Genomic DNA, 25014 nt, shown 5'->3' on the forward strand with positions numbered 1-25014 from the left:
GCTTTAATGCAGGCAACCTTATTCTGATATTTTTGTACTATTCTAGACCTCAGTTATTTTTTGTTTCAGTTCTTCTGCTTCTTTAATTAGAGGGCTTTCTTTCTGAAGTAGAGGAAAGGGTGCCGAATTTCTGAAAACAATTCTATATCTCTGCTGGATTCCTCTACTGCTAGCTCCCCCTGTTTTGTTTCTGCAGTCTGAGTTACTCCTGGCTTTGATTTTCTGCCCTGGCTAGACCTTTGTAGTTCTTTCAGTTTTGTGAATACTTTATTTAGTATTACAAATCAACATTGATCTGCCAGCCTCTATTCTGTTATTTCTGATTCTGGATATTCTTTCCAGAACTGGTGCATTTATTTCAAATATCCTTTCCTTGATCTATAATAACAAATCATTATTTCTTTATTTTCAATCACTGTATATTTATGATGGGTAAATACCTTTTCTTCCAGTAGTTCTGCAGCTGTTGGCCCTGGTGTTTAGCTAACAGTCCTGTAGCCCATTTTTCACCAGATTTCCAGGAACTCCAGCATCTAGGGTGGTCGTTGTTAACCTAGGTGACAACCAAGCCGGTATGAATTTCTGTAATTTACATCTCACTATATTTTTTTTATGGAAGAGACACTTTTTGTTTGACTCCTCTGATGAGACCTGTCCAGTATAGTTGAACCTAGTTCTCATCTTCCTCAGAGCACACAAGCATGTCAAGGTAGTGCCTCACTGCAGGATTATTTTTATTATTTATAAACTGAAGGATTATTAGTGTTATTATTATTACAAAAGTAATGCCAGATTCTTATTTATGATCAGCACAGTAGGAAGTGGGAAATTCTATTTTCTTTCATGAAATTCTTTAAGATACTGAAAATAAGAAGCATAATACCATACTCTGTTTTCTAACAGTTAAAACCAGGATGGTCAAAGAGTTTTGTGCTGTTAACTTTGGATGTTATTGCACATCAAAACCAGGAAAACATCGAAAAGTTCTATATGAGTAAGAAAATAGTTTTAAACCTGAATATGCTACTAATTAAATTATAGGGGATGAGGGCATGTCTTTAGGTGTTAAGTGGAACACATCAGATGAGAAGTTGTATGAATGAATGCAATTTATTTTCAGAAACAAATTAGTCTTAACTGGAAAAACTGAGTTTTCTTGCAATGTCTTTCTTCAGTAATGCTTTACAATTGTTGCTGAAAGAAAAGGCAAGAAAGAACACTGAAACTAAAAAGCCTGGAAAAATCTGCTCTGAACTAACATTGGCTTTTATCTCTTTTCTTTGATTTGTTTGGATTGTATTTCTTCCTTCTATTCTACATTCTGCATAACGTATCATCCTGAAAAAAATATTATTTGTATTATCATCTTTACTAATATTTCCAGAAATGCAGTCCCATGAGATGCACTTTAGGTTTACTATGGGCTGGATTGTAATTGTCCTTTCTAGATTTTATTTCAGACTAGGACTAACAAAATTATTTTTGTGAATATATTCTTCAAAAACTAATCTAAAAGCTATGATCTCATTATGCATGAAAGAGATATAGAATTAGTTTGAGTGTTCAAAATGTTGTTAAACATTTCTCATTAAATTTGGGTGTTTATTTATAAGTGATAAATTAATGAATAATATTTAAAAACTTCCACGGTTGATGGAATGGTTAGAAGGTTCTAATTATGCAAATATTTTAAAGTATTTAATTTTATTAGGACTGCGAGCAAACCAATAGCCTATAATGTATAGCTATTTAAAGTGATGTGGTTGCCCATCAGACACCATCTGTGCAAACACCCATTTTCTGGCTTTCACTCATCTTAATGAACTGCATCTCTGCAATACTTTTTCTGCTGGTTTTAATATGTAGATTTTGAATTATTTATCATTCTATTTCTTAGTTTGCATCATTCATAGTTCTCCCTCAAAACCTCTCTTGCCTTATTCTTGTTTAAAAGCAATACTTCTTTAAAAATTAATCTTCAGTAAACATATTTTTGCATATATTTTTGTTAGAAGCCAAGCCCAAAAAAAATAGATGATTGAGTGAAGGGGAATTAACTTTAGCATAAAGATTCTTTGAGTTGAATGAAAACAAGATAGGAGTGAAATCTTAAGAAGTTTAACATAATTGGGTCTGTGAAAATAAAACATATCTCTTCTTCGTGTTTCATTATGGAATAATTTCCACTTTTTCTTTAGAACCTGGATTTGCCTTTGCTGTATTCGTCTATACTAAAAAGCCACAAACATGGCACAGCTGTAACACAAATGTAGATGCCATCTGTATGTTACATCATTTACTTATTTACAGAATTAGTAGACAGGTTAATATTCTGGCTCTCTTCTAAGAACCAAGCTTTAGGGGGAGCTTTCTTCATATTATTTCCATAGCAACAATTTAGTGAATTAGGTTGTGCTGAGAAAGAATGACTGGGCTATAATATCCCATTGAGATTCTATACATGAAGATATTGAGGTGTTGAGTCTAAACTTTAAAATGGAAAGTACCCTATAGGGGCAGCAAAACTAACTTATGGAAAGTTTTGGGATTTTATCATATAGAGCAGGGGTCCCCAACCCCCAGTCAATGGACTGGCACCGGGCCGCAGCATGCCAGAAACCGGTCCATGCAAACAAGCAAAGCCCCATCTGCAGGATGCAGGAAGCATGTGAGATCACACCCCAGAAAAACCTCTCTCCATGGAACCAGTCCCTGGTGCCCAAAAGGTTGGGGGCCTCTGATATATAGACTGAATTCTCACAAAGTCACATGACGAATAGCTATTTTGTCCTGTTTAAAGTTATTTTATTAAATTAGATTGTTTTAAGAAAGAACAATTGGAAAGTCACCGAGCATAATGTTTGGTCTACGCTATTTTTAAAACTATGCACCACATACTTTCCAGTTTAGTAAAACTAAAACTGGAGCTCTCCTATCAATATAACACAGTTATATTGACACAGCATTTCAAGTTTTTTTTAAAGAAAAGTAGCTTCAGTGAACTTCTAGAAAGAACATGTTCTTGATTATCCAAGACGAGTACTACTCTGAAGTAATTCAATTTTGTTTTCCTCCACAGGTCATGCAAGTAGTGAGGGAGCAGATAATGAGAGCACTGACCACAAAGCCTAGTTCTCTGGATCAGTTTAAAAGTAAACTTCAAAATCTGAGCTATACAGAAATACTGAAAATCCGCCAGTCTGAGAGGATGAACCAGGAAGATTTCCAATCTCGTCCAATTTTGTAGGTTTCTTTATTTTTTCTCTTCCTTGCAACAAATACAACTGATGTTTGTGACTTCTTCAGGAATAACCCCAGGAAGTTATGTAGGACATGATTTAAAGAAAAGTTTCATGTTTGCTTAGAATGCATTCATGTTTATACGAATAAACAAGTATGGCCCATTGTGTATCCAAAATACTTTTTTCAAATTTTGTGGTTATTGGAAGTCAAATGATGTGATAGATAGACAGACAGACAGAGACAGACAAGTAATGCATTTTCAGCAAATGGTATTTTGACATTTTCCCCTGTCTATATGTGCCCTTTTCCCCTTTATGACTTTGTTCTCTCCTGCCCAGTTCTTACAGAGGACAAAATATTACCATCAGTGAATCAGTCAAATGAAGTATGTGGAACAAAAGTTTGAAGCAACAGAGAAGCTCTGAAAAAAATGCTTTTGCTGTTTGGATGCCATTTTTGAAAAAACAAACTCAGTTCTTATTTTACTCCTTTCCATATGCTGATAATAATCAGAATAGTGTAGTTGTTACTGTACCATATCTGATCCCAGACTGTGTGTGTGCATGTGGCAGAGTGTAAAGGAACTGACCAACCTTGGCCATTGATAGATTTTTCTTGATTGGAAACTGTAAGTTTCATATTTTTACAACATATCTAAGCCTGTCCATAAAATGATTAATTGAGCCATTCAGGATATTAAAATGTCAGAATGTGGCATCAATATTAAATGTTACATTTCTCGGTCTGGGCAAATTGCTGTGTAATGTAATTTTTCAGTACACCGTAAAATTCCTTAGTCTCTTTGATTGTCAAACTGAGATTAATTTTATTGATTTATTTATTTGACTTGACATAATGCCAATTTCTGAACTTTCTTGGTAATTTGCAATACATATATTTGATATTAATAAATAAAATAAAATAAATATTAACAAGACTATTATATTACCAAAAGCCTGTATTCAAAACAAGATTCTATATATTCAGAACTCTTATTAAAGAAGAAAATACTCATCTGCAGGGAAATCAAGATTACATCAGGGGAATTAGTTTATACAGAGAGATGATTCACTTAGCTGACAATTATGGCAATACAATATCAACTGCTCATTTGCCTCTCTTGTGGGAGAAATGGAGTTAGTAAACCAGCTATACTTGCTGCAGAAACTATAAGAGGCAAACCTTCAAGGAAACAATAGTTATTTTCATTTTCATGCTATGTCTTATTCCTTATCTATTTTGGGGAGAACAAGTGAATCCCAGGAATTAGCATTCATTCCTTCAGTCTAGGAGCCATGGTAGCGCAATGGTTAGAATGCAGTATTGCAGGCTAATTCTTCCAACTGCCAGCAGTTCAATTCTCACTGGCTCAAGGTTGACTCAGCCTTCCATCCTTCCGAGGTCGGTAAAATGAGGACCCAGATTGTTGGGGGCAATATATTGATTCTGTAAACTGGTTAGAGAGGGCTGTAAAGCACTGTGAAGTGGTATATAAGTTTAAGTGGTACTGCTGTTGCTGTTTATTCCAGACAGTTCATGTTCCATAACAGTATCTCAAAAGCAATATTCAATTCTTAGGAAACTGCAGCAAATAGAAGGGAACATCAGTGATGTGAGAAATGTTTAGGTTTATGACTGGGATGAAGCCAATTTTATCATTTCATATTGAACATAAATGTTCGTCAGAAAAAAATAGTTAATATGTAAAAAAGAGTTTATCTAGAGTACAATTAAGTGAAAGATATTTCAAGTTTCTTTTAAAATACTGTTCATATTTTTCAGATTGCATAAGGATAGATGATTTCTTGAATGTCAAGGCAGATATTCTCTCCTTGTTTGGTGAAGGGAAGCTATATAGTATTTTGTAAATGGTGTGTGCAATACAGTTGTCTTTCCTAATTTCAATACTGCTTTAGAAGGACTAGTATCTCATTTTAACCTGAGATTTGAGAATGATGCCTATAGTAGTTCAAGGGATCTCCAGTTGGAAAGGATTGAAAAATATGATCTTGACCCATACACTCAATTACCAGGGCATGCAGACCCTTCCATAGTCAATATGGACAATCTAAAAATGAGATTTTATCAGCAGAAATGCAATACAAAAAATAATTCCTCAATGATCAATTAATATTTATATTTATGCATAGAGTATCTAATTTGTTAATTAACTACCTAATCAATTCCAGAATAGCCCTGACAAATTAGTCTTTAAAAGAATTGGCAGTTTTATCAAGCTAACCCTAACCCTAACCCTAACCTAACTATATCAAGTCTGAGACTATTTATTTGTGTTTTCCTTCCAGGGAGCTAAAAGAGAAGATTCAACCTGAAATTTTAGAGTTGATAAAGCAGCAGCGTCTAAATCGTCTTGTTGAAGGGACCTGCTTCCGGAAGCTTAACAGCCGACGCCGACAAGGTACAAATCAGGATTGTTTTATCTGCTTCTTGTTTAACTTGCTTCTCTTTTCTTCTCAATGAAATCACCTTTTTCATTCTGTGGTTAAGGTGTTTTCTGAATGGATGCAAAAGAATGTCTTTTAGCTTTTACACTAACACTTTAATAATGCTATATGATAGAAAGGTTTGTTATTATTTTTAAGCTAGCTATGGTACTATGGTGAATACAAACCTCTTGCTGAAAGCAGGTCTGTGTCTTGCTTCTTCTGATCCACCACCAATGCTTGGTTTTGGCAGCTCATGGAATGTCACTGAGCGGGAAGAAAACATACATTGTCATGGGGAAATCCCAGCACATGTTTAGAATCTGCAGATTTCTCAAGGAAAAAGATATGGGACTAATTTTTATGGCAACAACTTTGCCCTATTACAGTTGCAAATTGAATTTAAGTTCTGTTGAATGTAATTTTCTGATGGAGTTTTACAAACATAAGCTACAATTAGCATTACTCCTTTTAAGTTTAAGAGTAGGTTAAAATAATCTGTTCTCATGCTGTGCAAATCTGTTTCTTATCTTTACCATTTCGGGGGAAATTCTTAAGGGTCAGAAGGATATGGGACTTGAGTTATTTTTTTCCTTTTTGAATGCTGTGGTATAAATAGCTACTTTTAAAGATTTTAGGAAAGCAGTATTATGTATTACATTTTCTTTGCCATAGAGTAATTGTATGCCTTTTCAGATGAAAGCTGCTAGGAGATATTTCCATACATCATATATTTTCATGGATGGATTTTTGAAACAGTAAAATAAGTAGAAACTCCACTTTAAAACTTTACTTAAACTCTAAGTAAATATAATTAAGCAAAATGCTGTCATTTTGATGGCAGCATTCCAGCTACGATGAAGCATGACACCGAATCATAGAAAATATTCAAACTATATCAAATAATTTCCCCCACTTGTGGTAAACTATGACTATTAAATTTGCTTCAATGTCAATATTTGGCAACCCCTGAAGTTTACATCACTGTTATCTGACCTTCTTTTAAGTGAAAAGGAGGAAGAACAAAGTTCAGATACAGCAAAATAGCGTTTTGGACAGATCCATATTATGTATCCTGTTTATTAAATAAAGGGGCTTTAGGAAAAAGAAGTCCTTGCTATCTTCCTTAATGGGTAGGTATAGTCCTCTGTCAAAATATAAATTTCCAATAAATACTATCACTATCATTTGTAAATAAAACATACTGATAGAAGATAAAGATAGTAAGGAAATTCAGGGGGGCTGGAGCATAAAATTCAGCTACAAGATTTGATATTCCACAAATATTTATTGATAATTCTTATTTGTTTCTTGCAGGGTAATAATTGTTTGTTTCATTCAATGTGATGTTCTCTTTATTGTTATGATACAAATTAACAACTTCCTTTATTTATCAGACAAATTTTGGTATTGTCGACTCTCTCCAAACCATAAAGTTTTGCATTATGGAGATTTGGAAGAGAGTCCCCAAGGAGAAGTTCCACATGATTCATTACAGGATAAGTGTAAGTGACTGATATCAAACAACTTTTACTTTTTAAACATTATATATAGCATTTTACACTGAAAACATTACGATGCAGGTACAGTCAGTTTACAAACTTCTTGAGAAGATTGAATTCTCTGGGAAAATTGGGAGAATGGGGTGAAGAAAAGGAGATTTTTGTTACCTAGAAATAAAAAGAAAGTGATACATTTTGAGGAGCGATTCTAGTCCTTTTGCTTCTGTTAGAAATGAATACTACCTCACTTCACCCAGTTCTCTTCCAAACTACTCAACTAGCTTCACTGCCATCCACAACTACAGTTTTGTAGTATTTCTAGAGTTCTTCATGCGGAGGCTAAGGGGATTGTACAGCAAGAAATCTGGGAAAACATTACTATGAAAAGCTTTCTTTAGTCCCATGCCTTAGATTTTTATAAATAAGTTTGTAGGTTACTTGCACCATGTTGTGATAGATTTTGTCTTTTTTAGCTGAGGTGTTTTACATTCTTATTTCCCATAAGCAAACTGAAAGACTATCTAAACCATAAACATATGCACTGAGTTACTTATTTTTTAGTACCATCAGTGAAATTACTATTTGTAAAGCTCATTTGTCATGCCTTCTAATGAACAGCAGGAATCTTTCTGTCTTATTTTTAAAATGCTTTGTTATAAAATATCTTCATTAGCTATTGTTTATAATACTTTTTATTCAAGAAATGGTGCAATGTAATATCGGCAGTAATTTTTTTATTATGGAGACCAGCAGTAGAGACAAGTATACACTCACAAAACAAGCAAAATGCAATAGCTTAAAATAAGACCTGAGTACTGTTTATAGTTACGTCATTTTACTCTGTCCTGCAACTAAAACAGAAATAATTACAAAGAACCTGAATCCACAGTCATGTGGAAGTCCACAGTCCTACAGAAGGCCACATGGGGTCCAGCAATTTTCTAACTTCTAAATATGATTCTTCCACTTGCAATGGAGAAGGTACCCATAGGAGGTTTATTTTCTCTTCCCAGAAAAAAATATTCCAACAGATCACTTTCAGCCTTCTTTTAGCTGGCACCAAACCAAAGGTTCCATATTTTGGCATCTTTAACAAACAATAAATGGTATCTCAAGTCTAGGCCAAAAAGGATGTGTAGATGAGCTCTTAGTAAATATTGACTAGTAAATATTTAAAAATATATAATTCTCCATTCTGATAGGTCACAAATTACTAAAGTAAGTGTATTATCTATTTATGATACAAAGCTATAGGTACAATTACGAACAAAAGACTAACACGTATGTCACAAAGGATTAATTTCTAGATATTTGTAAGAACATAGGAAAGAAGGAATTCATTAATGATAATTGCATGTTATATTGAAGTGATAATGAAAAACCACATAAAGCTTAGGTATACTATTTGTATACCCAAGATTGAATGTGATTGTGATTGGTGATTGGTGAGTATCTGCTTATAAGAAAATTGATTTCTTTCAAATATGTGATTTAAACATGCATATGTTCATACATACCACAACAAAGGGATTAATATAAATCTAAAACCATAATTAGATTGTTTCTAATGAAATTAGTGAAACATTGTATTCCCTGTGATACTCTGCGAAAGCAAAGATTGGGTTCTGAAGAAGTAGGATAGAAATAATATTGATGCTGTTGAATTTTTGTATTGGAGAAGTATAATGCAAGATGCTTTGTAGAATAATAAAGTGAAAGGTTGTGGATGAGAAAAGGAATTCGTATAAGATAATGTTTGCTACAAAATATGAAGAAAAACAAAAGGTTTGTATAGTTATTATATGTAGGGAGAAAAGGACAGTTACAAATAAGAAAGGAATGATCCCAAAAAAAGCAAAATGAGTTTGATGGAGATAAATGGTGCTACACAAAGAAAATCAACTAATAATACCCTTAACACTTTACTTTCCAAAATAAACATGAAAAGCTGGAACTTTTCATTCATAGAAAATAAAATAAAATATGAATTGTTACTACATCCTGCTAAAATGGAGAAAAATATGAAACAATATATGTTCTTAATATGTTGTTATGTTTCACAGGATGCTTTTCTAAAGAAAAGATAAGCAGTGGAGGTAAAAAAAAAAAAAAAAAAAAGAGGATGTTGATATATGTCTTGTGATAATTTCACTAAAATCACCTAGCATAAGCATTCTAGATTCTAAATTGAATCATTCTAAACTAAAAAAATGAATAAGCTAGTAGTAAAATAAATTAGACTTTTAACAAATTTAGTAACTTCATTCTACCAGCAACATTACTTCACTTCCAAATGATATTTCTATAACATAAGTAACAGATGCAGCACATTTATTTCCTTTCCCCCAATACTGTTCTGAATCTGATATATTTTTCCTACTAATTTTGATACTCTTAACAATTTGAATGCTGCAACGTTTTATCAGAATGATTCTTTCAGTGGCAATGCTTCCTCTGCAGTGCATAGGACCAGAATATTATGCTACTGCCATTAAGAATGGCACTAAAAATGCAAAGTGCACTCTACAATGAATCTGGAAAAGATTTCAATATCACTTCAAATAATATTGTTGTATATATTTTTGCATTTATATTTATATCGTATGTATGTTATATTCCAAAAAAAGGCCATGACTCATTAATAACTGAGCTGAAGTTCAAAAAGTATGTCTTTCATACTTAAAAAATATCAAGTACAAGGATTTTTTTTCTTAAAATATTTAGATTTGTATTAGATATGTCTGGATCTGAAAAGCCTGTTATATAATGTATGAGAAATGCATCATCTGTGAAATACTGTTATCCAATTATTTACAATTGGTTTGAGAGTAGCTATCATGCCTGACAAAGCCACTGAACTACTATCTCTCAGGTACATAAGCAAAAGTCAGGTTTGCCTCTACCCTTCATTCTGTATAGATACGACAGGCAGAACTCCAGGTAAAACTAAATTGCAAGCTATGTGCTCAGGTAGGGCAGGAGCATGTGTTGGTGCAAGAAAGCTATTGGCATTCTCCAGCCTCATATTAAAAAAGAATTTCCAGGTTACTGAGGAATTTCTAGATAATAGTTTGAATCAAAAATAGAATTGGATTTAGGATAGCCTGTTCCCTATAGGAATAGGAAAAAGTTAGAAACACTGAATAATATTAATTTTATGTTGTCTTTGTGTGCTTAAAGTCTAATGTTTTATTGCTGGTATTTATCATCTGTATGTACACAAGCTCAATATTTGTGTGTTTATGCAAGAAGGAACTTCCTGACACTGACGTTTCTCTAAATAAAAGCAAACTAATACCATAGTGGTCTGCCAAGACATGGCATGTGATTTGAACAGTTTATTGTTTTTATATCCTTTGCCTTTGAAATATATTGTTGGTGATACTTTATATTGAAAATTGATTTTTACATTTCCATTTGTTTCTTTCTTGTCATAAAAAGATTAATTTTATATATCTTCTATGCGACTGATCTGTCTCCAAAATCTCTCATTTCTCATTTTCAGGCAGGAAACCCTATACCATTTCAGACAAATGGCTGTCCAGTCTCTTCTTAAAAACTTCCAGTGTTGGAGCATTCACCACTTCTGGAGGCAGGTTGTTCCACTGGTTAGTTGTTCTAACTGTCAGGAAGTTTCTCCTTAGTTCTAGGCTGCTTCTCCCCTTGATTAGTTTCCATTCGTTGCTTCTTGCCCTGCCTTCAGGCGCCTTGGAAAATAGCTTGACTCCCTCTTCTTTGTGGCAGCTCCTGAGATATTGGAATACTGCTATCATGTCCCCCCTCGTCCTTCTCTTCATTAAACTAGACATACCCAATTCCAGCAGCCTTTCCTTATATGCTTTGGTCTCCAGTCCCCTTATCATCTTTGTTGCTCTTCTCTGTACTCTTTCTAGAGTCTCAACATCTTTTTTACATCGTGGTGACCAAAACTGGATGCAGTATTCCAAGTGTGGCCTTACTAAGGCATTGTAAAGTGGTATTAATACTTCACATGATCTTGATTCTATCCCTCTGTTAATGCAGCCCAGCACTGTGTTGGCCTTTTTGGCAGCTGCAGCACACTGCTGGCTCATATTTAAGTGATTGTCCACTAGGACTCCGAGGTCCCTCTCACAGTTACTACTATTGAGCAAGGTACCCCCTATACTATACCTGTACATTTGGTTTTTCTTGCCTAAATTTAGAACCTTACTTTTTTCACCATTGAATTTCATTTTGTTAGATAGCACCCAGTGTTCAAGTCTGTCCAGATCCTCCTGTATCCTAAGCCTGTCTTCTGGAGTGTTGGCTATTCCTGCCAGCTTGGTGTCATTTGCAAATTTGATGATTTCCCTATCTATCCCCTCGTCCAAATTGTTGATAAAGATGTTGAAGAGCACTGGGCCCAGAACAGAGCCCTGGGGCACCCCACCACACATTTCCCTCCATGTAGATGTGGTTCCATTGAGGACCACACGCTGAGTATGGCCGGTCAGCCAGCTACCGATCTTTTTCTATCTTATTAAGTAGTAGGTTGTGATCTACTTTATCAAATGCCTTACTGAAGACCAAGTAAATTATATCCACAGCATTCCTCTGATCCACTAATTTTGTCACTTGGTTAAAGAATGCAATAAGATTTGTCTGGCATGATTTGTTTTTGACAAATCCATGTTGGCTTTTAGTAATGACTTTGTTTGCCTCTAGGTGTTCGCTGATTCGTTGTTTGATTATCTTTTCCAGAATCTTCCCAGGTATTGAGGTCAGGTTGATAGGTCTGTAATTTCCTGGGTCCATTTTTTTTCCTTTTTTGAAGATGGGAACTACATCAGCTCTTTTCCAGTCCTCCGGTAGTTCCCCAGTGCTCCAGGATCTTTGAAAAATATAGTTCAATGGTTCTGAGATCACATCTGCCAGTTCCTTGAGAACACTGGGGTGTAATCCATCTGATCCTGGTGATTTGAACTCATCTAGGCTGGACAAGTGCTCACTTACCGTTTTCTTGCCTATCTTAACTTGCATTTCTATTCTGTTTTTTATGGCACTATTTTTGGTAGGTTGGTCTGTTTTTTCCCTTTCTGTAAAGACAGATGCAAAAAATGAGTTAAATAGTTCTGCTTTCTCCCTGTTGCTTGTCACCTTCTTGCCACTTTCCCCCACTAATGGACCAATCATTTCCTTCATTTTTTTTCTTGTTTTTTACATGTTGAAAGAAGCTTTTTTTGTTATTTTTGACTTTGGTCGCTTTTTTTGTTATTTTTGACCTTGGTCGCCTTAGCTTTCCTGACTTCATCTTTGCAGGCTCAGGCTATTAGTTGATATTCTGACTTAGTATGTGCCCCTCTTTCCACTTTCTAAACTTGTCCTTTTTATCTTTCAATTTATCAGAGAGTTCTTTATGCAGCCATGCTGGTTTCTTTTGAGAGCTGTTATTTTTCCTCTTTGTTGGTATTGTGCTAGACTGGGCTTTTATTATCTCACTTTTCAAAATTTCCCAAGCTTCTTGAGTTGTTTTCCCCTTGAGGATTCTCATCCATGGAATCCTTCCAAAGCCCTCTCTAAGTTTATTGAAATTAGCTCTCTTAAAGTCCAAGACTCTAGTCTGACTGTGTTCTATTGCTTGTGCTTCCATAATGTTGAATTCCAATATTGCATGATCACTTCCTCCTAAGGTTCCTGTGGCTTCAACACCTTCTATCATTTCATCTCTGTTAGTGAGAATTAGATCCAAAATGGCTAATCCCCTAGTTCCCTTCTCTACTTTTTGGGAGACAAAATTGTCTGCTAGGTTTGCAAGGAATCTGTTTGATCTTCCACTTGGTGCAGAGTTTGTCTCCCAGTTGATGTCAGAGTAGTTAAAGTCCCCCATTACTATTGTGATGTGCTTCCTACATACCTTAGTTAACTGACTAGCAAAAAGTCCGTCTGTTTCCTCTGTTTGGTTGGGTAGCCTGTAGTATACACCTATGGTAATGTCGTTTCCCCCCCCCCTTTTATATTGACCCAAATGCATTCAAGACAGTTTTCATCATTGTTGTGTTCTATTTCTGTAGAGATGTAGTTATTTCTTACATATAGAGCAACTCCACCTTCTCTTTTATTTGGTCTGTTTCTTTTAAATAATTTAAATCCCTGTAGCTGTGTGTTCCATTTGTGGGTTTCATCCCACCATGTTTCCTTAATGGCAACAATATCATATCTGCCCTTCTTAACCTGAATTTCTAGTTCACCCTGTTTGCTGTTCATACTCTGTGCATTGGTGTATAGACATTTTAGTCCTTTATGACTGACTCTGTGTTTACTTTCTACGTAACCTGTGTGGTGCCTGAGTTCCCTTATTGTCTTACTACCTATTTGGTTAGTGCACTTTGTGTGACACTCGCTATTAGAAGCTTGATTTTGCTTGACAGCAAGGTTGATATTCTTGTCAGCACACACATCTATGTTACATGCACTGATAGCTCCTGCCTCTCTTTAATTTGCCAGAAAGTAATACAGAGTGTGGGCGACCTACCTGTACCACAAGAAGTTTGAGGGGTTTATCCCAGATGTGCAAAATAATTAATGGCAGCAGAAACTGATTTCTGTTCCAAGGCACAGAGGCAGAGGCAAAATGTATTTACCTTGCAGAAACATCTGGGAGAGGAGATTTGAAATATCTAGCCTTTCCCCCTCTCAGCTGCTCAAATGGTTGCATGATTGTATGGATAATAGGTTAGATCAGGGGTAGGCAACCTTGGCTCTTTTATGACTCGTGGACTTCAACTGCCAGAATTCCTGAGCCAGCATGGCTCAACTTGGAAACCTCTCCCTTTCCCCTCAGCATGGCTGGCTCAGGAATTCTGGGAGTTGAAGTCCACAAGTCATAAAAGAGCCAAGGTTGCCTACCCCTGGGTTAGATCATGCTTAACGGTTACTGTATGTGTTTTTATTTTCCTTTTATATTAAGTGTTTTGTGTTTTTATTGCAAGCACCTGAGAATCATATAATAGTAAGATGAGCAGCTAAGTAAATTGAATAAATAAATAAAATAAATAAAATTAGCTGTATTCTAACAAATTATTTTCTGACTGCATTATATGCATTGTTTTTAATAAAGGGTATTTAGATTAAAAGCATTTATTTTTTTAAATAAACAAATATTAAGCTAACAGAAAGTGGTTGTCTAAACATTTTATCTAAAGTGATACAAATATGTATTTGTTTTTAACAATTATTTGCTAAAGTGATGACATATAAAAGAAAAGACTCTATGTTAAATTATTACACAGTAAAGAAGAAAAATAAACCAGAATATACAAATAACACAAATACGTATAAATATATATTGATTAGGACTAAGTTCAGTGACAAAGAAGAATCAACATTTATGTAAATATTACACTTATTAGGAAAAAGCCCCACAGAAATCAATAAGGCTGATTAATGAGTGAACTTGAACAGAGCTCTTCACTTCCACAGATTCTGGAAAATAAAGATGGAAATTGATAGTTTTATCAGTAACATTTGACAGTAAAATCCATTGATTCCTGATTACCTCTTTGGTTTCTTTCACACACCAGAAATCTCACCTGGTATTAGGGATGTCATTTCTAACACTACTTTCATTTTGCCTCTTTGATGCCAAGTGCTTTCCATCACTTCTCACCTTCCTTTTTTTCTTATCTGATACAGTGCCTGTGGCAGATATAAAAGCAATTGTTACAGGGAAGGACTGCCCTCACATGAAGGAGAAGGGAGCCCTTAAACAAAACAAGGTATTATTTTAAATTACATCCAGTAAGTCTTTAGCTGTAGGGGTTTGACAAAAGTATCTGTTGTTCCTTCTGCTAAAAAGAGTTTGCTCCGTTCATTTTAAATGTTCTTTTTCTAATTTGTTCATTCATTTGTTCATTCTCAAATGCTCAGAGCCTTTAGCCACACATAGTAATGGAATAACGTCTCTCCATAAAACCCATTCATTCTCTGTATGCAAAGCTCTGGCAGTTGATATCTAGTAGAGTAAAATAATCAGGCTGTGTTTAAGTGCTATTGGTGTCAAAATGGAATTATTGAAAGGAGATTGGATCTAGAGACTCTAATGTGCTTTGGCCATTTTAAGTCATAATCCCAGATATAAAAGAACATGTCATCTTAAGATGATAAGCTTACCGGTATCTTCCTTTCTCCAAAGTATAGTTAATTCACTCCATCTACATACTACTAAAACTCTTGTGCCTGTTTGTAACCTTCAATTGGGAGAAACGCTCCTTAAAGGGCCACATTTTTTTGAATCAAGATACTTTAAATAGACTAATATTGGGACCCATCATTTCTGTAGGACTGAAACTTGGGGACATTGTGTCCACTTCGGTACCACTGTGCTGCTGCTGCTGCTGCTTCAGTGTACCACATTGTTGCAGTCAGCCATGGTCACATCTTTGCCATTTCCAGTGCTCCCTGACAGTCAGTCCAGAAGCCAGAAGGAAAGTCATTAAATTGCTAAGATACGTCTTCCCCATCCACGTATAACTTCCCACCAGTCACTCACTCACTCCACGCCAGCCACTTATATATTCCATTCCTGCTCCTCAACCTGTGCCATATCCCTGTGCTCTCTCCACAAGCAGCGGGCATCTCTCATACCCCTCACCCATTCTTCCTAACCCAAGCTGGCCTACATACTTCCCAACATCACACCCTCACACCTTTCTGAGCTCATGTTGCATCCCTGCCTGCCATTCCTGTCATATGTGGCTATCCTCACACCCCCGTGCATTCTCTCCAATAACATTACATTCTTGCACTTCCCTGTATATCCTTCTCAACCTGCTCTACCCCCTCAAGCACCCCTTGCTCCAGATCCATGCTGCATCACTGCACAAACACTCATTCCTTTCCCCAGGGGGTAGGAATCATCCTGAACTTGCCATTTTCTCCCAGCTTCTCCACTGACTTTCTCCATGGAAGCTTCCCACAAGCAAAGTGAATGGGAAAGCTGGTAGGAATTTGAGGGAGGAATGAAGATTTGCAATACTTTCTGCCAGTTTCCCACAAGGAAATTCAGTGGTGAAGCCAGAAGGCAGTCAGAAATCATTTTCACTCCCACTGCTTTTTTGCCCATCTATGGTTATTTTTTGTCTGTTTGGCTAATGAAATATGAAATGAGTCACAGATTGTCTAATTATGGCTAAAAAGAGCTTCCAAAAAGAACTTTACTAACATGCTCTTCATGGTTAGCAACTGTTTTCATATTAAGGTGTTGACAATAGCAGAAATGCTACTACTTTGAGAGCGGGCAATTAAATTTCATTTTTGATGTGTGCCGTTGTGCCCACAGTATAAAAAATGACAATAAAGGTTATCTTATCTTATCTAAAATGAAGTATTTCCATTTGCCAATGACCAATTTCCATTCTTTCAACAGGAAAAATATAGCAACAAAGAGATGGAAATTTTATATCATTTGTAATGCTGCCTAAATCACTTGATCTGTCTACTAATATTCAGAACTGGTTTTAATTGCATCTTGTTCCATTTTTTATTATTTTTAAAAGTTTTTTTTTACAATTGCCTAACCTTCTAATGTAATTTTTGCAAAAAGAACATATACACACAGCTATCTACAAAATAAAAACCTCAGCAGTCTATTCTTAAATAGGCATTTAGATCAAAGATGCATTGATATAATTTTAACTACAGCATTTATTTAACCTTGCTTATTGCCCAACATCTTTTTGGCAAAAAAACATTTAGAGGGAAAGAGATGTTGAATCTTTTTTTTAAAAAAATATCTCTAACTGAAGCATGCCAGGTTAGTGATTTTTTTATATTACTAGATGAACAATATGACACCCAAGAAACTGTTCAAGAAACTATTCAAGAAATGTCCCTAGTAATGATAGATACATCTTCAGAACATCTTTCAGCTTCAGGACTAATATTGAACATAGAGTAATTTATGAATGTATGCACATTCAGGGGGGGGAAAATAATACTACCCAGGGAACGTAAAGATTGCTGGGGACTGAATGAATCAATTCTCTCAACTTAAAAGGTTAGGATAGAAATGTTCTTAACACCTAAATACAATGTGACACTGTTCAGACTGTTTGGCTAATGTAGGGGATAAATGAATAAGAGTTTTACAAATGAAATGATATAGCAAGCACAGAAAGGTAAGTCAGATAAACACCATGCTAGAAAGTAGGACACATTAGAAAATTCCTGTCAATGCGACAGTAGAGGGGTCATGTTTTTGAATTCCTCCTTTGTGTAATATGATGATGGTATGGCTCTTGCTGTGTCTCCTGTTCATTTATTATTATTATTATAATAACAATGATGATGATGATGATGATGATGATGATGATGATGATGATGATGATGATGATGATGATAATAATAATAATAATAATAATAATAATAATAATAATAATAATAATAATATAGGCATAGAGTTCTCAATAGGAATTCATATCCATCATTTTTTTCATTGCAATTTTAAGAAGGGATATGCCATATAATTCTTCTGGATATGTAAAGGAGCTCTAAAAAAGATAAGATTGTGCACTTGCTGTTTCTCATTATTTTCTCTTTTAATTGAGAATGTCTTAAATTTTAAAAAGAGATCAAAGGTTCATAAAATACATTGTAATGGAAGAAACAAAAGTGCTTCCTGAAGTATAATTATATCTGTAGGCCATGAATTTCCTCATGTGGGAAACACAAAAAAGTATATTTTTATTCTTTTCTTACTCTGTATGTACAAGTGCACATGACTTGAGTTTCACAATTTCATATATTTCAGTTAGGTTTCTACTTGTGTAACAAAAGGTTTCTACATAGGAAAAACACAGAACTTACTCAATTCCTCATATGCAATACTTTCATTTCACAGAATTGTTCTTTGTTTATTGCAAAAAAAAATCCATTTTATTATTTCGCTTTCTTCTTTGTTGATGGAAAAGTGCTACAGGATAGATCATTGAAATACGGTGGACATTAGATCCAAGATATCAAGATCAGAGCCCAATTATCACAAAATATATAAGCATTTACCTCCCATGCATTTTTATTTGGCATGCTATTTTTCTTGTTGAGATAATGTGTATTACTTTGTTTTAATAAATACTATCTCCTTTATTTTATTTCAGCTATTTTAATAATGTACAGTATTTATATATTTGCCACTATGATCATTCACTATTACTTTGAATGTTGCAAACTTAGAACTAGGAAAACATTCAACGGTTTTTAAAAAGATATTCCCAATATCTGTCACACTGAGAGATTTTTTTTCTCCACAGAAAATGGCATAGTATCAACAACAGTGTTATTTCGCTAAAAATGATTTTTAATGTTTTGAAACATATTCTTTTGGCGCAGTAGGCTATATATAAAATCAGACATAATAAATTTCTGTGCTTATGCTTTTTTTAAAATATGAATTAATCCATATTAATATACATTAATGTTTCTTATATTTCTTCTTAACATGTTTTCCTACTTGTTTTATTTTGAGACAACCAAAACTTTAAAAATGCTTAATTTCATTTTTACAGTGTTTTATCTTTTTGGATGGATGGATGGATGGATGGATGGATGATGAAGAGAGAGAGATAATTACAGACAATTATCAATAAAGCACATTATATATATAAAACTAATATTAGTCATGAAGTGAATTAAGCATATCAATGAAACTGCTGCATACCTTATATCTTACATGATAAAATATGGCTGTACTTAAAAAAATAAAGCTATTTGAGTCTGAGAGTACTATCTGTAAATAAAACTGATCTGAATGACCAGGGAATTTGACTAAGTGTGAAGTTACCAACTTTAAATGGATGTCACCATAAAGTAAACAGTATCACAACCTCTCTTAAAGTTTCAATGGTTCCTTCTGCATAAATTGAATTTAATTTTTTTTAAATTTTTGTTCTAAAACTGCTGATGTGAATCCATTAAACTTGCCAGAGTTAGGATTCCCCTGAGTTTGAAGACAGTAATTTGAGATTTAAATATCTAGCAGGTCTGGAAAGGGTTCAGAAGCTAATTAAATGCATCTTTAGGAAGAATTTCAGAACTAATAGAGTATCTTTAAGACATTGCTTGATTCCCCTTACTGTATTGCACACTCATGTCTTAACATGCACATTGGAGTTAAAATTCCAGTTCCTTGTGTATTGCTTGAACCAGGATGAAATAAAGTAACATTAAGTATCATAAGATCTTGCATCTGCCAGGAGGAAAAATAATCCAGTAAGTAAAGATATATATATCAAGTCATTAGGTTTTATCTTACTAATGAGGGTGTTATGATTTAGGGATCACATTTGAAATATGACATGGAACTTGGAATTTGTTCCTAAGAAACTTTCAACCAATATTAGCTGAAATGATAAAACTGTATTGAACTTAAAATAGGAAGTGATTGTCTTCACTGCAGTGTTGAAGAAGAAAGACAGAGTAGCACATGGCTCAAAATTATATGAGAATGTGGTATTAATGGTATTTGATTGGGAATATGCAGAATTGGCAAAAAATAACACTATACATGTAAAATAGAAACTTGACTAAATTCAAGAAAGAATGGCTTCCATATATATCGCACATATTATGTAGCAAGGCAAGTACAAGCATTTAGAACAAGGTTTTTAAAATTTATATTAATAGCTAGTACAAATTGGTGGGGAAACAAAGTAGGAAGTCAGAAAACATTTTTTTAGAAATGTTTTTCTTTTTCTTTTGTTTTCCTGTCTTTTTCTTTTCATTTTACAATTCATAAGCAATAATATGACTTTGTTCTAAAATTCCTTTTTAGTATTATGGAAAGAACTCAATATAGTTAGTTTGGTATCAATTTTTTAATGTTATATTAAGCATCAGATGTATAAAATCATAATAACTATTATGTCAAGGTTCCAACAGATGAAACTCTTCAAAGAACTTTGAGGCATTGTTTACCTTAAAGAATCTTTATTCGAGCAGCATAGCATCGGCACATACATAAGCGAAGCCAAAATCTGGATTCCCCTCCCCTTAGCACGTAGTATCAAACACAATTCCCTCCTCTAATTAACAGTCATAAATCACATTCTCCAATTAGTTTGAAATGCAGACTTTCCCTCCTGTTCTCCAACGCCATTTCTTATCATCTCTTATTTCAAAAGCCCTTAATTCACACACTATTACAATATTGTTATGTCTAACTAACTCCCATCACATTCCTCCTCCTCCCTCAGTATCATCTAATTCTAAAGCATAAGAAAGGAAAAGGCTGCATCTCCATATGTTGTCAAAGAAAGAACATCCAATGTTAGCAGCTTGACATATTAGCCATCAAAACATTATCTTTTGAAATATATATATTTAAACTTCTTAAAAAGAATGCACAGAAGACATACAAATATATGGGTGTAAATTGAAACTATGAAATACAACTATAGTCTCTTTTTTTACTTTATTATTATTGTGTCTTTTCAGGAGGTGCTTGAACTTGCTTTCTCTATACTATTTGATTCAAATGGACAGCTAAATTTCATCGCTCCTGACAAGCATGAGGTAAATTTATGTATGTTTAAAAAAAATTGAAAAGGCAAATAGATAATTATTCTTTCCGGTCATTAGTTGAATTAAACAGCACTTCACTAAATTCTTTTTTGGGAAGGGGAGGAGGTTGAATAGCTAAATCAGCTTCATTTTTTGAGATTCTAGAAATTGCAAACATATAATGATACTTTGAAGCAAAAAGACAAAATTTCTTAAATTAAGAATTCAAGATGACTAAAACTTTCAGTGAGCTGATGATTTAAGAAAACCAACCATAATCTTTTCAAGTTGGCAAAATAATCAATGCAATAGCCATCCAACTATAATTGTAAAAAAAATTAAATGAGATTAAAATATATCCTGTATTGTTTGTCTTCACAAAAAAGGGGAAAGTCTTTCCCATCTTCTAGGACGGGTCCCCAACACCCGGTCTGCGGACCGGTACCAGGGCACAGCATGCCAGCAACCGGTCTGCACAAACAAGCAAAGCCCCTTCCGCGGGTTGCAGGCAGCACACAAAACCACACATCCTCTGGTCTGCGAAAAACCTCTCTCCACGGAACCGGTTGGGGTCCTCTGTTCTAGGAAGTTACTAATGAAGAAGTCAAATGGCTCTCTTGTAAAAAGAAGTTCTAGAGTTCACATCAATATCTGAAAGTTCATTCTGTAATCCAGTATATAAAAGGGTCTCCCGTGAATGGTAGCCAGTCTCTGACCAGTAATCAAAGTCTGAAATTTTCTTGGAAATAAATTAGAAGTCATATAGAATGCTCACCAATATGCCATCAGGGCCAAATTTACATTCTGAGACAGGATGTAAACAAAAATTCTAATTATAACTAGCAGTGCTATAGCACTTGCTAACATAATTCTATCCATTTTCTTGGTATCCAATTGGAATGTGAATTATATAAATTATAATATTGATTTTCATTATTTTTATACTGTAAAATATACAAACTACCTAGAGTCCACTAAATCCCAAGCAACAGATAAAACACATAAATTAATGCAGCAACTAAAATAAAATTTAAAAACCATAGGCAAATCCTAAAATAAATGTAAAACAACTTTTAAATAGTGGATGTCATTGGTCTGGAAAATTTCAGAACCATCCCCAAAATTAAAGCCAACTCAAGAAGAAAGTTTATTGAGCCAGCAGGACAGCTAACAAAATCCCTATCTGATCAAAATTACCAATTTTATATTATACAAATACTTAAGATCCAGTGAAAGTCTTTCATCAAGGGAATAGAATAACAGTAATCAGAAAAAGTAACTACTTCTCTATTTTTGTTTCTTCTTCCCCTTATGTGATGTTCATATACAGTAATCTTTTATTTTCTTGCTTTTTAACTTCAGTTGCACATTGCAAGCTCTAGTTACTTTTATTTTATAGCATGCAATCAGCTAAATTTAAATTCCATCTATTGGCATGGAATCCAAAACAATCCTTTATATGATAAAAACACTGTTATGGGTGATTATAATTTCTAATTATAAATTAGGACATAGGCCAATGTAACGGAAATCTTTATTTTTAGGTTGCCTTATTTAAACACTTTTCTTCACAGTTGCATAAGTAACTTTTAAAATGGCTTTTAAAATCAACTTGATTGTTGTTCATGAGATCTCTTTGAATTGCTGATGATTTCAAACAATTTTTCTGACCTTGTTTATCTGGAACTATTGGCTTCAGGGAGCTTTGGCTTCTTTTTTATTTTTTTTTTAAAATAGTGAAACAGATTTTTTTTTTTTTACTTTACTGTTAATGATCCCAAAATTCAGAAGGGCTTTCTCCTTAGCCAGAGTCAATACCCTCCTAACAGCTGTTACTGAAGGAAGGTACCAAAAAATGTCCTTCAAAAAGAGACTGTATCCATGCATTGGAGGAATAATTGAATTGATGAAACATGTTTTTCTGTATTTCCCTCTGTATGCAGATGCTCACCAGAAATTATTCCCATTCTTTACTAAGTAACATGATGGTTCTGATTTGTTTTATCTCAAGATGTTATTATCAAATAAATCTGATTTTATTTCCATGACCATAGCCAACTATTGCTCTATAGTATGCACAGTAGGACATATTAACTCTAACCCTTTTAAGATATATTAGAATAATATATTTTCCTTTTAATTAATTCTGTAAATTAATTGTGACTTTTGTGTTTTATTTGCTGGCCTATAAATATTACAGACATTGCAAGCAGAAATCACTTATACTTCTCTCTTCCCAGTACGTTTATTTTATACTGAAACCATCTAAAAAAAATAACTGCTCTATAATGTCATACTCAAACAAGATAGTATGTTTTATTTTAATCCTAGATTACCTAGTTAACAAAATCCTAGGTTACTTAGGTTGTAACTTAAAAGTTCTGATACTGTAAAAATGTTTTACCTAAAATATAATTACTGAAGTGGCATGGTATTTTGGATGCGCTTATAAAAGTCAGATTAATACAATTCTCCCTCTTCTCCCCTCCCACAATAGTACTGTGTATGGACTGATGGTCTAAATGCCCTACTTGGAAAAGATATGATGAGTGAACTGACACGTAACGACTTGGATACTCTGCTCAGTATGGAGATAAAGCTGCGTCTCCTGGATCTGGAGAACATACAGATCCCTGATGCTCCACCCCCTATTCCAAAGGAGCCAAGCAATTATGATTTTGTATATGACTGCAACTAAATAAATTGTCACTCCTCAGTATTACAGTTAACAACTGGAAAGTTTTTTTAAGCAAAAAGAAAGGAAAAAACAGGAAGAGAACACATGATGCATATTGGATTTATTGTGATGATGGGACTGTAAAAGAGCTAGTTCTCACTTTGCTTTCTGCCTCTTGTTCTTCTCCATTGCTAATGAAAAACATCACTTCCATTAACGTTTTACTACTGGGCAAGATCAAAGGAATATTTTAACATAAAAGGTGTTACCAAAGGAATTTTTTAATTTTTTTTAAATGCTGGAGGACAGTTCCAAATAAAAAGACAGTGTGATGTAACAGCATAATCTCCAAACTAGATCCAGCATTGCAGGTGCTTTAACAAGAGAGAAAGAAGTAGAGAACAGATAAAACTACAATAAATGAGGAAGTGAGAGTTATCTCCCACCAGTCATTTCAGATCTTGGAATCAACAGGATATCTCAATAAAAATGAAGATTATTAACCACTTGCAGCTTCTATATTGTTGTAGTTGTGATTCACCATTATCTTTATCATTAACACCAGCATCTTAAGTCAAGTGACTGTTTTTTAAAAAAAATCACAGATAATATTACAGGCATTTGTAATCCCATAATACCCACAATTTAGTATCTCATCTGAAATGTCCACACACTTAACAAAGTTACTTGCTCTTTATGTCCTATTGTATAATCACTAACTGAAAGCAGTGGGCATTTTTTAGTCCAGGCTGTGATTGATTAATTTTGTTTGCAAAAAGATACCGAAAATGCTGTGTTCAGGATTATGTTGTAGAAATGTGCAGAGTATTATAAATTTGCAATGAACGTGGATTTGTATAAACATTTGAACGAAACTTGCCAAATTTATATATAATTGAAAACAAAATTATATTGTGTGTACTTTATTAAAAAAATACCTGTTTTGAATTCTATATTTTACTTAGAACATTCTCCTTGGAGAGAATTTACACCAACATTCCCATCAACATTGCTATGAATAAAACTGAACTTGTGCTTATGCCTGGAATTGTGTCCTTTTCATAACGTTCTCATTTCTTTGTTATAATTTCTAATGTTCCTCTATTATTGGTAAAAGACAAGATAACTGCGAATGAGTCTGCTGTTACATTCTGAATGAAAGAAATAAAATTATTATTGAATAGTCTAAAAATTGAGCAGAAAAGATGCCACGAAGTACAAAGTTTGACCATTAGTTCATCACAGAACAATCAGCTTGCAATGAGCAATGCTGCAAATGATGTTTTGCAGGCCAGATACTAATTTATGCAGCTATACACTCAGCTATCTATATACATCCCATAGAAGAAAGCAGATTATTCTCTCTATCTACTATTGCTAGAAAGAATTGATTGGTGGATTGTGTTTATTTTTAACCCCTGACTAGCTGACTTTATTAGTTCAGTTCTCAGTCTGCCCTCAGCATAAACAAAACTCAGTCGTTGATTTCTGGAAATAGCGTTTTTTGTTTTGTGGAATGAATACATACCAACTTTTCAGTTAATTACATGGAAAGATAATAAATAATCTGGGACTACCTCCATGTTTTTAACCAACAGTATGCTCATGTGACTCTTTTTCTCTGGAATTGTTT

General features: G+C 34.1%; 1 protein-coding gene across 1 annotated transcript; it reads left to right on the forward strand.

Annotated features, from left to right (window-relative positions):
- The first annotated feature begins 3082 nt into the window (after nt 1–3082).
- LOC107295323 (engulfment and cell motility protein 1) lies at nt 3083–24414 on the forward strand. Its single transcript, XM_015824634.1, has 6 exons — nt 3083–3243; nt 5550–5662; nt 7085–7192; nt 14843–14925; nt 20639–20716; nt 23202–24414. The coding sequence occupies exons 1-6, from the start codon at nt 3083–3085 to the stop codon at nt 23400–23402; spliced, it is 744 nt and encodes a 247-aa protein (XP_015680120.1). The 3' UTR covers nt 23403–24414.
- The last annotated feature ends 600 nt before the right edge of the window (nt 24415–25014 follow it).

This window comes from Protobothrops mucrosquamatus, unplaced genomic scaffold (assembly GCF_001527695.2).
Source record: "Protobothrops mucrosquamatus isolate PMUCROS unplaced genomic scaffold, P.Mucros_1.0 scaffold2300, whole genome shotgun sequence".
NCBI classification, from domain to species: Eukaryota; Metazoa; Chordata; class Lepidosauria; order Squamata; family Viperidae; genus Protobothrops; species Protobothrops mucrosquamatus.

Excerpts from the sequence above, each read along its gene's own strand:
- LOC107295323 (XM_015824634.1), top strand. The coding sequence starts at position 3,083 with ATGCAAGTAGTGAGGGAGCAGATAATGAGAGCACTGACCACAAAGCCT. Across the intron at positions 5,663-7,084 it reads TAACAGCCGACGCCGACAAG|ACAAATTTTGGTATTGTCGA; the intron begins GTACAAATCAGG and ends TTTATTTATCAG. Across the intron at positions 7,193-14,842 it reads TGATTCATTACAGGATAAGT|TGCCTGTGGCAGATATAAAA; the intron begins GTAAGTGACTGA and ends TATCTGATACAG.